At 39.9% G+C, this 15,732-nt stretch overlaps 1 protein-coding gene across 1 annotated transcript in view; it reads left to right on the top strand.

Moving 5' to 3' along the window:
* Positions 1-53: 53 nt before the first annotated feature.
* NUDT14 (nudix hydrolase 14) overlaps positions 54-15,732 on the top strand; it is a 61,520-nt gene continuing 45,841 nt past the window's right edge. Inside the window, exon 1 of the mRNA XM_027716658.2 lies at positions 54-172. Within this exon, the coding sequence (XP_027572459.1) occupies positions 92-172 (81 nt within the window). The 5' untranslated portion in view covers positions 54-91. The remainder of the gene's footprint in view (positions 173-15,732) is intronic.

Below are 15,732 nucleotides of genomic sequence, written 5' to 3'. Positions count from 1 at the left end.
GGCCCTGCCCGGCCCGGCTGCCGGCGGCTGCGCGCGCCTCCCCCCTTCCTCCCCTTCCTCCTCCCCTTCTCCCCCTCCTCCCCCGGCAGGGATGGAGGCCATCGAGGAGCTGGCGCTCCAGCCCTGCACCTCCTCTCTGTACCTGCGGCCTTTCCGCCTCTCTTACCGGCAGGTGAGTGGCGCCGCCGGCTCCCCCCGCCCCCTCCCGCCGGTGCCTTTCACCCCCCGCCTGCGCCATTTTGGGGCGGTGGCGGTGTCGCCTCATGGCGCCGCCCGCCCCGCTCCGCCCGCGGCGCCCCTGGGGCGGCTGCGCTGCCCCCGGCACCCCCTCGGCCCGCCCTGAGGTGGGGCTGGAGGTGGGCAGCCCGGTGGAGCGTGGGGTCACTGCTGTGCGGTGCCCCCTGTGCCCACTGCTCACCTGGGGCTGGCACTGTCGTCTTCACCCCGTGCTGGTTTTGTGGTTCACCTCACTCTTTGGGCCTTGCCTTGGTGCGGATAGTTCACATCCTGAGCCCGTTGCTGGCCAGCTCGTTGCTGACATCCACAAATCTTTAAGGGTCTGGAGCATCTCTCATAAGCAGAGACTGGGGGAGCTGGGACTGTTCGGCCTAGAGAAGACCGAGAGGGGATCTCATTCATTCATATAAATATCTCAAAGACAGGTGCTGAAATGATGCTGCCAGACTCTTGTTGGTGGTGCCTAGCAACAGGACAAGGAGCAATGGCCATAAACTAAAAGCCAAAAAGTTCCATCTCAACATGAGGAAGAACTTTACGTTGAGGGTGACAGAGCAGTGGAACAGCCTGCCCAGGGAGGTCATGGAGTCTCCCTCTCTGGAGACATTCCGAACCCACCTGGATGTGTTCCTGTGTTTCTGCCTTGGACTGGATGGTCTCCAGAGGTCCTTTCCAGTGCTAACAATTCTGTGATTCTGTGAATTACTCCACTGCTCTACCAGCCCAGCCGCAGCACCTGCAGTTGGGAAGCAGGAGAGGAACTCCTGTCCTTTATCATGTTTATATCAGCGTGAGTCACACAGGATCACAGAGAACTGGTACCTCCAACAGCGCCGGAAATGCAAGGTGTGAAAGGAAGGTTGCTTCTTGGAGTGCAAAGCGCTACATGTTCCTTGAACGCTTTCCTTGGACCTGCACAAAACCAGTTGTTTCTCTGGATGACTGGTCCAGGATGAGCTTTTATCCAGGCAGAGGGGTGGAAGGGGAAATGCATAAAAATTTGGACAGCCCTAGAAATACATGCTACAAAACACATCTCTTATTCTTTCTTTGCTTAGCTTCTGGACACCTCAGTTGGAAAGGCAGAACAGGAATGTATATGGAGGAAGTGTGTTTAAGTCCAACAGTGAGATACGGTACAGAAAAGGAAAAGCAAGGGTTCAAATAGATTGCACCAAAGCAGATGACCTGATTTTTTACCTTTTAAAAATACTTTTTGTATATTATTTTCATAAAGAAAGTTCTCCTTAGTCGGAATAACTAAAGTAATTTGTGAACAGCTGAGAGCTTTACACAGAATTAGTTATTTCTTTTTAGGTATCAGAAGTAAACCTAAGAACATTCTTTCATGTTCTGAATTTTTGCTGTCTTAGTTTACAAGTGACAGGTTTTACTGCTTAATTTCATTTTCGTTTCTGAGTCATACTCGATTTACATGAAAAATGGTATTTAATTAAAATGTACAAAACAGAATTACAAAATTACATTTAATTGAATAGATGTACCTTAAACGTGATGAGTATTGTAAAGAAGGAATAAGGATGTGTTCAGTCATGTGCTTTGACAGAGACCAGCATTGCCACCAAATGAAGTAGACTTGCTCTTCTTGCTGCTTCCTCTCCTTGCACAAGTGTTTGTGCAGCAACAGAGTGAGCTGGACCAGGATCAAACCTAATCTGGCCAAAAAAAAGGAAGTTAGTTTTAACCTAAACAAGATCAGTGATTCAGTTCATTATGCTGGCAGAGGGGAGGTGGTAATGTAGTGGTTAGGGATGAGTGTTTGGGGCCTGTTGAGGGCAGAGATTGTTTCTTTTGGCTGCAGCACTGTCTTAAAATGAACTTGACAATGTAGTTTCCATGGCATCTGTACAGAGTCTGGCTTGTGTCCAGCCTACTGAGAGCATAAGCTCAATGTGAGCACGACTGACTGCACCTGACCTGAGAGACAGGCCCTATGTTTATTAAAAACTCGTTTTGCATTTAAAAACTGACTTGCTAACCAGCGGAAATACAAAATATTTTCAATTATTTAACTAATTGTTTCAAAAGGATTTAGGTCTGCTGAAAACCCCATTAAACAGTCAAGTGTCTAATATCTAAGAGAGTTAGATGCCTGATCTGCTCTTTTAAAAATTCCACCACTCCTCTAAAACTAACAATTATTTCCAAAATCTAGCCCTTGATCTTAATGGTTTTATGGTGAATAGGGCTTCTCCTTGTCCAACATTTTTTAATTCACTAGCTGGAAAAAGAAAAGAAACTTTCCTTCTTCCCACTTTCTAATTGGTGCTGTATCTTACAGTAACATTAGTTTTGCCCTTCCATGAATTCCTTGAACTTGCTCGCTGATCTTAACCCAAATCTAATAAAAAAAGTCTTTCTAAATAACTAAATGCGGAAAACATAAATAATTTGTTTATTATTGCAAAACATTTGTTACACTGCGAAAACTGAACTGGTTTGGACGCTTACATTATGCAATATGGGGCATCATGCTGTAATTGGAAGGCTTGGAGTGGTCTTACAGGTACTTTTTGTGAAGTTGTAACATGCCCCCCACATCCCTACATGCACTGTACTCCAGGGGGGATTCCTTGATGCATTTTTTTGTGTTCATGTAATATTAATGAAGGATAATCTGGGCCTTGAAGACTGAGAATTTGAAATCTATTTTCAAACAGGTATGCTCCTAAAATAAGCATTGATATTTTAACATAAATCCTACGTCCAAGGACGAACATATAGTAAGAGGGTTTTTTATGCATTTGGTTTTTCATAACTACTGCTTTTCTGTACGAATAGGAAATTGAAAGAATTTTTTGATACAACATATGATTAAGTATTCATGAATGCTTAAGTTACAGCATAGATTTATAGGCATTTCATGTCAAAACTATGCTACTTATGTGGAGATAATTTGAATCCCACTGCTAGAGCTAAGACAGTTAAGTCTTCAGCAGTTAGACATAAATTTAGATAAATTTAGATAGATGATTTATATCACAGTTTATCCTGCTGATCTGATTTTATCCATTCAACCTGCACCCCACTGAGTTGTAAACCACTGTTCTAGCAGGTTTACAAACCACTCGAAATCTGCAAGACATCAGAAAGGGATTCATTTGGGGGCTGAAATCTAAACAAAATGCTCAGTAAATATTGTAAACCAACACAGGTTGCACATCTGAAGAAGATGATCACAGAAGAAGGGAGGAGCCACAGACTCCGATGGTCATCTGCCTGTGCTCAGAAGCACTTTACACATTTACAATTGCAGGCCCAAGGATTGGATTAGTGTTTTGGCCAGCTGAGTGTTTTCCTTGGACACATGATTGTTCAAACACGCACAGGAACAGGGTTGTATGTACACAGAATCAAGTCAGGCAGTTACTATCATGTTAGAGAAAACTCCAGCAGTGTCCTTGTAGGTTTGTGCTTGAGTCCAAAGTTCCCCTCTGTTGTAACAGATTCTGGCTACACAGCAGTAGTGAGGATTGTTGTAAGTCATGGCAGTTCCTGAAGTTACAGCAGTTTATGCCCACAGTGGATCAGCCTGTCCCATGGAGGGTCATGAGATTTTTTCATAGGAGGTCTTTCATTGTTCTCTTCCTCTGCCCACTGGTATTTTAAATGGAAGTGATGAGCTCTCAATTTTTCCTATGGAGCATAAAAGTGGGTGTACACCCTTCTGAAGGAATTGTAGGTTTTGAACCATACAGATGGAGGCACTGTGCAGCTTGGTGTTGGGCATCCAAGCTATGGGGAATAGCCTTGTTGGACACATCAGGGTACTAGTCACTTACTGAAATTATTTGTTCTGCTTTTGTATAGTGTAAAGCTAGAAATGGAAGTGCAGCCAAGGAGCTGTGGAATTCAGCAAACTGTTGTCAGATTTGGTTAGGGCCAATGTAGAGGGCCCTATGTTCTTCAAACTATGTTCTTCAAAATAGGCATATGACAGTACCTCAAAAGGGAATTCACTTTCTAGTTGGGATTTTCAGCTGTCAGCCCTGCTCCAGGTGGGGCCCTTGGTCAAATAAGCCATGTTCTTTAAGGTGAGGTAGCCTGGGGTTGAGACATGGATGAGGTACCTCAGCCTGAGGAATATCCTCTTTGTTCTGTCAGGAGGAACTCTATGTATGTATTTTTGTTCTGCTTGGTAGTGAGAGAAGAGAATTCATTTTTCCTCCATACAGGGCAGCATCTGGCTAGCTTTAATGTGTACTTGCCTCCAAAGTGCAAATTGATTTGTTATCTAAATTGGCTTTTTTTTTTTTTTTTTAAACATACATCGCCTTCTGAAGAATTGGCTTTTTTACCAGGAACTCCATGGTAAATCTCTTTTCACTTTTTCCTATTGAAGTTTTTTGCTTTTCATAAATAATTTATTCAAGAGACCAGAGGGATAGCTAATGAGAGATTAACTCAATGCCCAAGGGCTAGGGCATTTCCCTGGGATGTGGTAGAGTCAGCCTGCAAGATCTCACTTCAATTAATATTGCTTCCCACATCACAGGAGAGTGTGCTCACTGCTGGGAAACACATTTGTGTGTAAATCTTCAGCTCCCTTTTGTGTATGCTGGCCAGTCACTGGCCTGTATATTAGAAAAAAAAAATACCAAGTTTAAGAATTCTGCGGAGACTCCAAGTCATAAAGTAGACACACAGTTAAGGAGAGCTGTTAGGATTTTGGGTGGCATTAAGTATCCAAATGGGAAATTGGATTCAATGTATTCTTCTTAATTTGCACCTGAGCAGGGATTTCAGTGGTTCTGCATGTTGTATTTGGACCCTTGCAGGGGGTTTTGACCGAGCTATGGTGGATCTTCTTGTAGTATTTTAAGAAGTTACTGCATGCAATTTTTCCCCATGCTAATGGTTCTTACCCCTTGAGAATCAGCAGAGAATAGGTTTGCTCCAGCTCTTACTCTGCTGTTCCAGTTCAAACCCACCTCCATCAGCCCTCTAAGCCAAACCACTGAGCTTTACACAGAACGAAGTGAATTGCCTTTGCATATTCTTTTTGGTGACCTCTGTGCTAGGGAGAGTACCCTTCAAAGGGGAGGCAGAGCATGAGCTGGGGGGAAGCATCTGTCTCAGGGAATAATACCTTGAGCTGCTACAGAAACTTTTGTGCAGAGCTCACATATCAAAGCCTTTGTGGATCTCACCCAGACTCCTATACCTTTGTTTTTGAGGGTGGTTCTGGCAAGGGAGCTCTTGCCACTGTTTCCTTGCGTTGTATAAACATATATGTGCATTCTGCCCAGCAACTTTTAGAAATTTGCCACCAGACTAGAATCAATTGTCAGTGATTCTCCCAGTGTGTATGTATGTGAGTGAGTTTGTGTTTTGAACCTGTGGAATGGTGGCTGGGCATGTGTTTCAGTGATGTGGGATAACCCTCAAAAACTCCGTGCATATCGACTGAACCATGCAGTCAGTAGTGGTAAATTGGAACTATTTGCTCTTTTCTGAGCTTCACATTCCTTCCACACTTCAGAGTAGGCCAGTGCCTGAGCATCACATTACCTCTGTTGATTTAAGGTTTAGAATAATTCATTTTGAAGTTACACATGAAAAATGCTCCCTTCAAGTTCATACTAATGCACGATGTTTTCATTCACTGTTAAGGGAATTAAATTATTATATCTTTGAGTTTTCTCAGTCATTCTAAAGTAATATTCAAGGCTGCTGTAGATTTTAACTTATCATGACCTTTGTAATGGGTGCAAAATGTACTTCATGATCAGGGTTCAAACCATCAGTGAAGAAGGAATTTCCTATTTCAAACAGAAATTTGCTACTGCTTTCTTTTATGACTATGAGCACTGTTTCTGTGCCTTACAATTCAGCTGTCTTGGAGATGTCATGAAGATGAAAATATGTGTAGAAACAAGTGAGGCCCGATATCATTGATGTCATGAAAACTTTGAAGATGAATAAAGCAAAGCAGGGCAGTGCTACAATAATATTAGCATCTTATTTTGCATTCAGATTTTTTTATATAAGTTAATAGCAACATGAATGTGCCCAGCTGCCTGAAATATTCTCTGGAACTTCCGTCTGCTTTTTTATAAACATAAAACCTTCTTTTCTATTTTGACAGTTAAAAATAATGCTGTTTAGGGAGTAAACAGATTTTTGAGTTACTTGTTCAAACAAGTAAGTCTTCTGTTGAATCTTCAAAAGGTTCCAGTAGTAGGAAATATGTTACCAAGTAGTACATTTATTTGCAGTTCATTTTTTTCAAAGCAGTAGTGCACTGAAAGGAGATGCCATTTTTTGCTGCAAAGTTTGTCTCATTTCCTTCAGCTTGTCAAGTCTGATATGTCAGTATATAGTATTAATCTTAAATGGAAACATACTGCTGCTAGCTCAGGGACTCCCTGAGCTGCAAATTGCAGGAATCTGAGAGTGTTTTAACAATATATTCTTCCTTGGGCATCTTGTCAGAGGTAGGATCCTGGATAAGACTAATTTTTGATCTGACTGATCTGATTGCTGCTGTGTTAACTGGGAATTACAGTTGAAGTGCAGTATAATTCTTTTATATGGGTGAAAGGAAAGAAACATGAAGTTTTTGAAAAGACAGCATTAGGGAGTTAAATACAGAGGGAACATAATTTCCTTTGAGAGAAATGGTGTTCTCTGCAATTAGAGCACAGATTTAAGAAAAGGAATTAAGGAATCTAGGCGTATCTGCTTCTGGCTCTGCCATATGCTTTGAATCCAACTCTGGAAAATTGCACAAGTTATTTTTGTATGAGACATCTATGAATTACTAAAGGGGGAAATGAGAAACATTAGTTAATGAGAGTAGTAGTTGAAAAGAACACTGGTACTTGTTTTTGTTTCAGTGAATATTATGTCGTGTTAGTCTTAATTTCTTTATCCAGCGTGCTTTGACAAGTGAATGTAAGCTTCTTTGAAGTGCATGAAAAGTAGTTGGCAGTGACAAAACTTCATATTTTTAGGTCAATCATATTATAATTTAACACCCCTGACAGCAAATGCCACTGATTGGAAAGAATAAGGCTTTATTGAACATCTTTTGTAGCATCCTTGCAGAGGGGTGAAATGTGTCTGCTCTTGCATAAACGAACAGTAAGATCTCATTTAGTGCCATCAGTAGCCAGACTACTTGGGTTACTGCACAAGTATGAAATTAAGACCAAGTGTCAGGGGGAGGTACGTCAGCTGTAGTTAGTTTAAACCAGTACTTCTCGAGTTCTGATGTGTAGCTCACTAGTGAACCATTGGAATACTTGTAGATCATCCGTGTGAGCCAACTAAGGAAAGCAGATCAATTATCAGCAGATTTTAACGTGCTACCAAGGTCTGCAGCTTCGTTGTAAGATGTTTCCAGGTCTGCAGATGAAGAGGTTGAAAACCATCAGCTCTGACAATACCTCTCCAGTAGCCTCAACTGCAAGGGCTTGTCTACACAGGACTTTCCTGATTAACTCCGTGTCTCATTCTACAACAAAGAGTCTGGTTCTGTTTACGTTAAACCATTTTCAAAGTACGATTGCACTTTGAATTCGTACCCTACCTTAATCCATGTTAACTTTCCAGTGCGTGCCCTAAGGGAGCAGTAAACTAAACTGGATGACTGTGTCCACACTGGGGTTTAATGGAGTTTAAGTAGCAGAATTGAAGTTCATCAAGGTACTTATTTCAGATTCATTTTCTTGATGTCCTGGTATAGACAAGCCCTAAGAATAAAAGTGGTTTAGTTCTAAGCAAATGAACCATGTTATAAAATCCATCACTGAGGTTTTATTATACTTTTGTGTGCGAAATACAGCTACTGGAGGGTATAAAGTGGGCTCTTTTGTCCTGTTTGGTGCCATATTTTTTGCAGTAATTGCAGTTAGATCTAAGAAATAAAATAGTGTTCAGGTTCTTCAACAACTAAGCGCTTTATTTGTTTTTCAGTTTGTATCAAAATGCATGTGTTTGCTTAAACAGCAGAAACTTCTTTTTCCTTACAAAAAATCTGTCATCTGAATCACAGTCTCAGCTATGACATTATGTGTATTTGATGTGTTTTAAAGCAGATGAACACTGTAAAATTTTAAGTGTTTATAGCAAATCTGAATATTATGGAAATTAGACATTTTCTGTAAATGGCGGTATTCTTTAAAATGCCTGAGTTTTGTGGGATGAAACTATCCTGTTGTATTCCTGAAGATATAAGTGCGTTCTAAATAACAGTTTTACCTCAACTACTGCCGTATTTAAAATACATTTGTATTTTCATGTGTAACTCATAAAAAGTCAGCTCCTGTGCTTTGAAAACTCCGCACAAGTTTATACTGCATAAATAAGCATGTTTTACACAGCAGGCATGTAATGTTATCTTCCCCTCTGACTTGCACTCAGATTAATTATTCTTCATAATTTTTAACTAAAACAAGTTAAAGGACTTTGCTTTTTGGTCCTGTCCTTCAGACATTGATCAAAATCTTCTTAATAGAGTAACACTAAAGTTTGCCGAAGTTTAAACAAAGTGAAGCTCAGTTTTTCTTAGTGGTCGGCTCATGTCACACTAAAGCCCTGATCACTGATCAAAACAGCATTAATTATTTGTTTCACATTGCGGTTGCTGTGTCAAAATCCTTTAAATACCTCTTGGAGCAGAGAGGGAATCTTACGGCCTGTGACAGAGCAGCTGGTCTGGACATGGGCTGATGCCCCAGTTGACAGGTTGTTGGATTAGAAAGAATATCAAAGGCAGTGAGTAAGATTAGGGATAAGTGAACATCTGACAGCAGTTTGCAGCAGGGGAGAACAGATGATAAACAATGGGAGCGGGGTGCGTGGGGGGGGCGAGAGGTGAGAAGGCCATGGGAAAAGTGTGGCGGCAATCACTAAAGCTCCAGGTTGCTGAGCCTCATGAATAGAACAGGAAATGGGATTTGCTGGGACAGATGTGCTGAGCAGTGATGAATACATTATAGGGAAATGAGGCTAAACTCCTGAAGGTGAGAGATGTTCTTTCTCTGCAAGTAGAAAATATGGGAAAATAAAAGTTTACCCCCCCTGGAGAAGTAAACATTAATAATTGAAAAATAATATAGAAAAAAAGATGGTGATTTTAATAAATTATTATTCCACAGTAGCATTCACGATGAACTCTAGGTCATGTGCAGTCTTACAGTGCTATTGCATAGGTAGGATTGAAACTATTTATTTTAGTCATAAGATTGCACAAATGCTGGAATAGTTTGAATGATGGAACAGCCTGGGATAGAGGCTCTGACTGGATAATGCTTAGACACATATTCTGTATCTGGCATGTATTATATAGCACTCACATAACATATGTTTGATCCTGCCACCCTTAAGAGACTTGTACTGAGTGATCTTGTGAGGTCCTTCCAGCCTTAACATTTTTTCAATTCTGTAAAGTGATTGAATGCTTGCAGAAAATCATGCATAACTCTTCCTGTTCCTTAGGGTATTGTTTCTGTACTTCATTGACTTCCTTAGTTTATATTCTTGAGGGATCCTTTTCCAGTATTTATGATACATTTACCTCAGAAAGGCAACAGAAACATTTTGTATGTTTACTGATAGGACTGTATGTCAGTTCTCTGACTTAGAATTTCTTCTGTGGTTTTTTTTTTTACAATTTTTTAAAAGAAAAACTCCTTAAAAAACTTCTTGCACTAACATTTTAATAGTGTACTACTTCAGCTGAAGGGGGGAGGTGCAGAAAGGATGATTGTTGGTGTTGTTCTGAGAAGGTATCAATAAGATTTGTTCACAAAACGTATAGAAATTTATTCCACAATGTATTCTCCCAGTTTGAGTTACAAACACGAGCTTGCTAAAAGAATGTAGAAACACAAACTGTGAGAGTCACCAACTGGAAAACATAAAGCTCAACAGTGTAAGGACAAGAGGTGACCATCTGTCCTCCCTGACCTCAAATCCCTCATATGTGCTGCCTCTGTCCTCCAGATAAGGGGACGTTTAGCTGGCCTCCTTTAGTCCCTGTGTGCTCCTAGCCATGTGTACTGTAACTGTAGCTCTGGTTTTTAAAAGTGCAAGGGATTGTAACCAGAATTTGGGATTAATATGTCCTGTAGCCCCTGCTTCATGGAATTAGCTGTTCATGTTCCAGAAATCCTCTGTGTGGTATTTTGACCACAGCGACATCACTTGAATACAGCAGCTGTAGAGCTCAGGAGTTTCTGGAAGTTCCCCGGAATTATTGATCTACAAATTTTGTCCTTCAACTGACTGTAATCAAAGAAACAAATTGGTGGTGAGCACAGCAAACCTAGATTAAAAAATATGCTTTACTGATTCTGATCACCGTAAGTACTGCCCTAATAGTTCTGTTTTCCATAAAACTTTGATTTTGCATTGGCATTAGACTATAACCAAAGAATTTACCATTTGTTACAGCAGTTCCCATTTTTAAAAAGTGGTTGAAAATTATTTGCAGTTGGCTTGAATAGTTCTTTATATCTCAATATTGAAACTGCTGCAGCGTCACTGTCATCATAAAATTTCAGAAATACTGCAGTAACATATGGAACTGTATATAAATCACTAATCAGTTAATCACCAATTAATTCAGTTTATTGAATGCCAGCTGTACATGACTTTCAAGTAACAGGTACATTTCTGTGTAGTAGTGCTCTCTTTAGAGTGGGTGACAAGTTAGATGATGTTCACAAGTTCCCACAAATTACTTGGATCTTTCTGTGTATTATTTTTTTCCCAATGGGAAGATGAGATGACCACCTCTATGGGAATCAGATTTCAGTTGAGTCTATCAAAATGGAGAGGTAAAAGTGAAATTAAGAAAATAACAGAACCTGGAGCTAGTTGCATCTGTCACTTTGAACTGATTTTGGGGGGATGGGGAGAAAGGAGAGGATGAAAAGCCCTGAGGATCTTTGTGAGGAGGGTCTGTGAGAAAGTCTTAGGAGAAAAATCTAAAGATTGTTCCTAAGCTTTGGCTTCTGTTAGCCCCCTGCTGCTGTTCTTCATCAAGTTGTTTTAATGGCTTTCAAAGCAAGTGAGTGGAAAATGGTTTCTCTGGAACTTTAAGGAGCATGAACTGAAAACTGTCATTGCTTTATAAGTGAAACACATCAAAGATTGATGGAAGAATTGCTTGTTAAACACATTGTAGATTTAATTAAAAAAAATAGGACATATCATAAAAGAGACATCATATCATCATAACTACCTAAAGGTGAAAGTTTAATGGCTTGTCATCTGCTCAGGAACCTGTGTTAAGTATCTCTTTCATAGCTTTTTTGACCCTCTCTATGTCTGCAAGATTTTTTTTTTTCTGAGAATGTTTTTTTTCCCCAAAGTACAGAGGGAAAAGTACCCAAACATAAAAATGTACCTGGTGGTTACTGTGCTTTTTAATTTTCTTTCTGTGTTTAGGGATGCCTTCTTCTGGTAGTTTTAATTATCTAGTGCTTCAAATTCTTATCTATTTCTGAAATAGTTGGTTTTCTTTGTGTTGCAGTGCATAATATTTGTTCTGTGTGTTCAGTGTGTGCAAAGTGCATTTGTGTGTCATCTAGTAATTGTGTGTTTCTTCTGGAACCTGGTCCTCTCACTTTCCTGTCCTCTTCCCACCGTCTTTTCCCTCCACGATCCTCCCAGACAGTAAATAGTATGTTCTTGAGAGCTATGTAGTAATTATTTAAAAAAAAAAAAAAGTGTGCCTAGAAAACAGTGTTTCCACTGAAACTCTGAGCTTCATTTTGTTCAGCTAAATGCTTGTTCTGATGTCATGCTGCATGTGACCAAGGTGCACATTTTGGAAGCAAATGCAAACAATTGTTTTAAAAGGCTAGAAGAATTCCTCAGCAAGCTGATAAAGCACACTGTGCACAATTCACTGTCCATCTTCAGATTTCAAAGATATTCAATGTTTTAGTTCTAGTTTTAATTTGCAAGTTTTTTTCTGGAGTTAAACATCTGCATCTATGCATGATTCTGACTCTAGTTCTAATTCTTAATGTAAAAAATTGTTTTTCCCAAGAGCATAATACGTGATGATTGCAATTACTGGATTTTGTGCACGTGATAGGCTTAAAATTGTATTTATCATCAAAAATCATGGCATTATTTGGGTGATTCCGTAAGATTTTCGTGATGTATGAGACCATTTAAATAGGGAGTAAGAATATTGACTATGCAATCAACTACATAGGAATTGATAATTTGGTGTTATTGTTTTAAGGATTCTTTTCAATTATATTTGTCATTTTAGGTGATGTTTTAATTGGCTGTAATGGTTGTTTGTGAATTCAGAATGGAGGTAGCATTTTGATTTGCTGCATAAGGAGATTCGAGACTATAAATGGGCCTGGCCAGACATTAAGATCCTTAGCATGTATTTTTATAACCTCCTCAAACTCCAGCCTTGCTGAATAAATTGACAGTTTTGCTCCTTTTGTTGATGAGGCCAGGCCTTCCCTTGCATTGTTTCTACTCAGTCCTAGTTTAGGCGAATTCTAAAGTAATCTAACTTTTTCCTCTTTTTCTTTTTTTTTTTTTTTTAAACTTAATAAGGAAGGTGATTGGGGTAGCAGCAGTGCAATGCTTTTTGACCAGAAAATTATATGTTCTGACAAACTGAGCTGGAAGTCAAGATGTGGAAAAAATAGGGGAAAACAGTGAATTTGTATATTGACTGTAACATAGTAAATAATTAAAGAAAGTATTTAGGATATGAGCCTACACAGCTCTTGTATATATTCTTACCCAGAACTGCTGAAATAAACTATTACTGTTGTCTTTGTTCAGTTTCATTTTGGCTTTAAGACCTGCCTTTGTTATCATTTGGCTACTTAAACTTGTTGAGCTTTTGAACCAGCAGGCTTAGAAGAAAAAATTACCATCAAATCTTTTGGCAAATCTGTCTTAGAATTTCATGTGTATGTCTGCACTTAGCACTTTGCTTTCTGCATTGTAGTATTTCTGACACTTGAAAATATTGGACTTGGGCAATTTTTGGCTTACTTTGTGTGTAAGGCTTGTGTTGCTCTTCAGAGTGACATTTCCGTAGCACTGCAGTTTGCACAGTGTAAAATTTGATCTGTAACTCATCTGACTTGCACTGCTCATATAACTTAAAAAATAATGTGAGATAGTTTCATGTAATGATAAGACAAGGGAGAATGGCCTTAAACTGGAAGAAGATAGATTTAGATTAGATATTAGGAGGAAACTCTTTACTGTGACAGCAGCAAGGCAGTGGCACAAGGTGCCCAGAGAAGTTGTGGGTGGCTGCCCCATCCCTGGAAGTGTTCAAGGCTAGGTTGGATGGTGCTTTGAGCAACCTGGTCTAGTGTAAGGTGTCCCATGGCAGAGGGTTTGGAACTCAACGATCTTGAAGGTCCCTTCCAGCCCAAATCATTCTGTGATTACTGGCCTTCTATTCTGTGGAACCAGTCACTAATCATTAGTACAGAAATTCCTACTGTAATACTTTATGCGATAGTTCCGCCAAATTTGAAACCTCAATGTCTCCCTGACTGTTTCCGTAAACCATCCTTTTTTCTTGTCAAGGAGAGATGGTTGACCTGTCAGTCTGAAGAACCCTGTTTCTTTTTGTCTCATTACTTTCTCTTTGATCTGTCTAGGAGTTAAAACGTCTTGGCAGAACTCTCACAAGGCTCATGGGAACGTACAAGCCTCCCTAGAGCATTATGGTACACTCCATAGAGAAAGATTAATTTGTAAAAGTAATAATATAAATGTCAAGATTTAAGTGTAAGAATTATGTTGGGGGGTGGGAGAGTAGAGATTTAATCACACCTAGGGGCTGAAAAAAGTTAGTCAGGGAAACTATTTCACTAAACGGAAAAACTGTTGAAATATTTGCTTTTGAAGTGTTTCTCAAAAAAACTAGATGAATGCCGGTTGGCATTGTGTCTTCCCTCCCCTCTGTCTGTACATTCCCCTAGGATAGAGCAGTGTCATGCCTTCCAGTCCTGCATTAAGTGAGATGACAAACCACACCTAACAGTTGTGCCTTGGGGAGATGATGAAAGGGAAAAGAAACAACTTTCGGCTGTGCTATGTTTTGTATACTTTTTTGTCAGAAAAGTGTGTCTTGCTCTTGCAAGGGAAGGTGTGTAATTGTCTGTAACACTTGTGCATGTTAAATTTTCATTCTCAGACCAGCCCTGCTGACCCTGTGGAGTGAACTTGTGACCTTCATTCTTTGTCTAAGATTTTGGTCTCTTCTGTACATGCTGGGTTCATGCCATTGCATGCTCGGGATAAAGTCTTAAACTGTCTTGGTATTCTGTTGAAGGAGCCAACAGCAATGGCCAATAAATAGTTTAAACATGCTCACAGTATTCAGTACTGCTGAGGAGATATGCTCAAAATCCTGGGACCTTGTCTATGAACATCCTTGCAGGAAGCAGTAACCTGGAGTTCCTGTGAGCCACGGTGTGTAGGAGGTGTCCTTCCCTGCTCTTCCTTCACCATGGAGACACAGCAGTGCTGCACCTGCCTTTGTTCCCAAGTTGGATGAAACTTGGGGTCTCCCAAGTGCTGCCTAACTTGGGAGACTAACCTTGGTCAGTCTTGTTAATACTGTTCTTTGTTGGCATGTACCAGCCTGGTGTACTGGTTATTGAGCCAGTTATTGAGCTCTATTGTTCCTGCATTGGTTTTAATTCTGCATCAGAAATATTTTGTCCTTTATAAGTTATATATAAATGAACAGATTTATTAACTATTTTAAAATCATACTTACTTGACCCACACTACTGCTTTTAGGGTACATTTGGAAAACCAAGTAACTTTGGAGTTATGCATGATGGATTGCTTTCTGTGTTTTTGTTTTTGTTTTTTTAATTAATCCAATTTTAATGATACAACAGTCAATGCACAGGCTTTTTCTTATCAATATTCTGCTTTAGGTGATGTGGTCGGTAGCTTTTGTTTCTGAAATTAGAACAACATTCATCAACTGCATAGTTTTTGAATGCAGATTTATTATCTCTCTAAAAATGGAGTGGTCCAGTATTGTGGTAGAAGAGGGATAATTTTTTTTCCCTGCTGGCTCTTTGTCAGCCAGAGAAGATTTTAATCACATCCTATATAAGTTGCAGTGGATTGTTAGAATGACTAAAGAGCTAATGAGAAATATTAGACAATTGATGGTGGTGATTAGCTTTTGGCTGAAATACCAGTGGCAACTTAAACTGTGGTTTTATGGTGTTGTCAGTGTTGTTTTCCTGAATGGCATAGCAAAATTAGTGATGAAAGGACAGTTTCTTTCCTTCCTCTTTGGGATGAGGGTCATGACCTAGGGTAGCAAAGAAGAAGAAATTATGCTCGTAGGCGTAGTGGTTGCCTTGGGACTGATGATTTTAAGATTCATTTACTTCTTCTACTTACTATAGTTGTGTTTGCTTCTCTCCCTGCTGTGCCTGCAGACATGAGGTGAGAGCCCTAAATCCCAGCGAAGTCAGTGGGGTGAAAGTC

The sequence above is a fragment of the Pipra filicauda genome, unplaced genomic scaffold, assembly GCF_003945595.2.
Source record: "Pipra filicauda isolate LSUMZ 115617 unplaced genomic scaffold, ASM394559v2 scaffold151_size3305965_pilon, whole genome shotgun sequence".
In the NCBI taxonomy this organism is placed as follows: domain Eukaryota; kingdom Metazoa; phylum Chordata; class Aves; order Passeriformes; family Pipridae; genus Pipra; species Pipra filicauda.
Note: the sequence above shows the minus strand (reverse complement) of the source record. Positions and strands in the feature narration are given on the sequence as shown.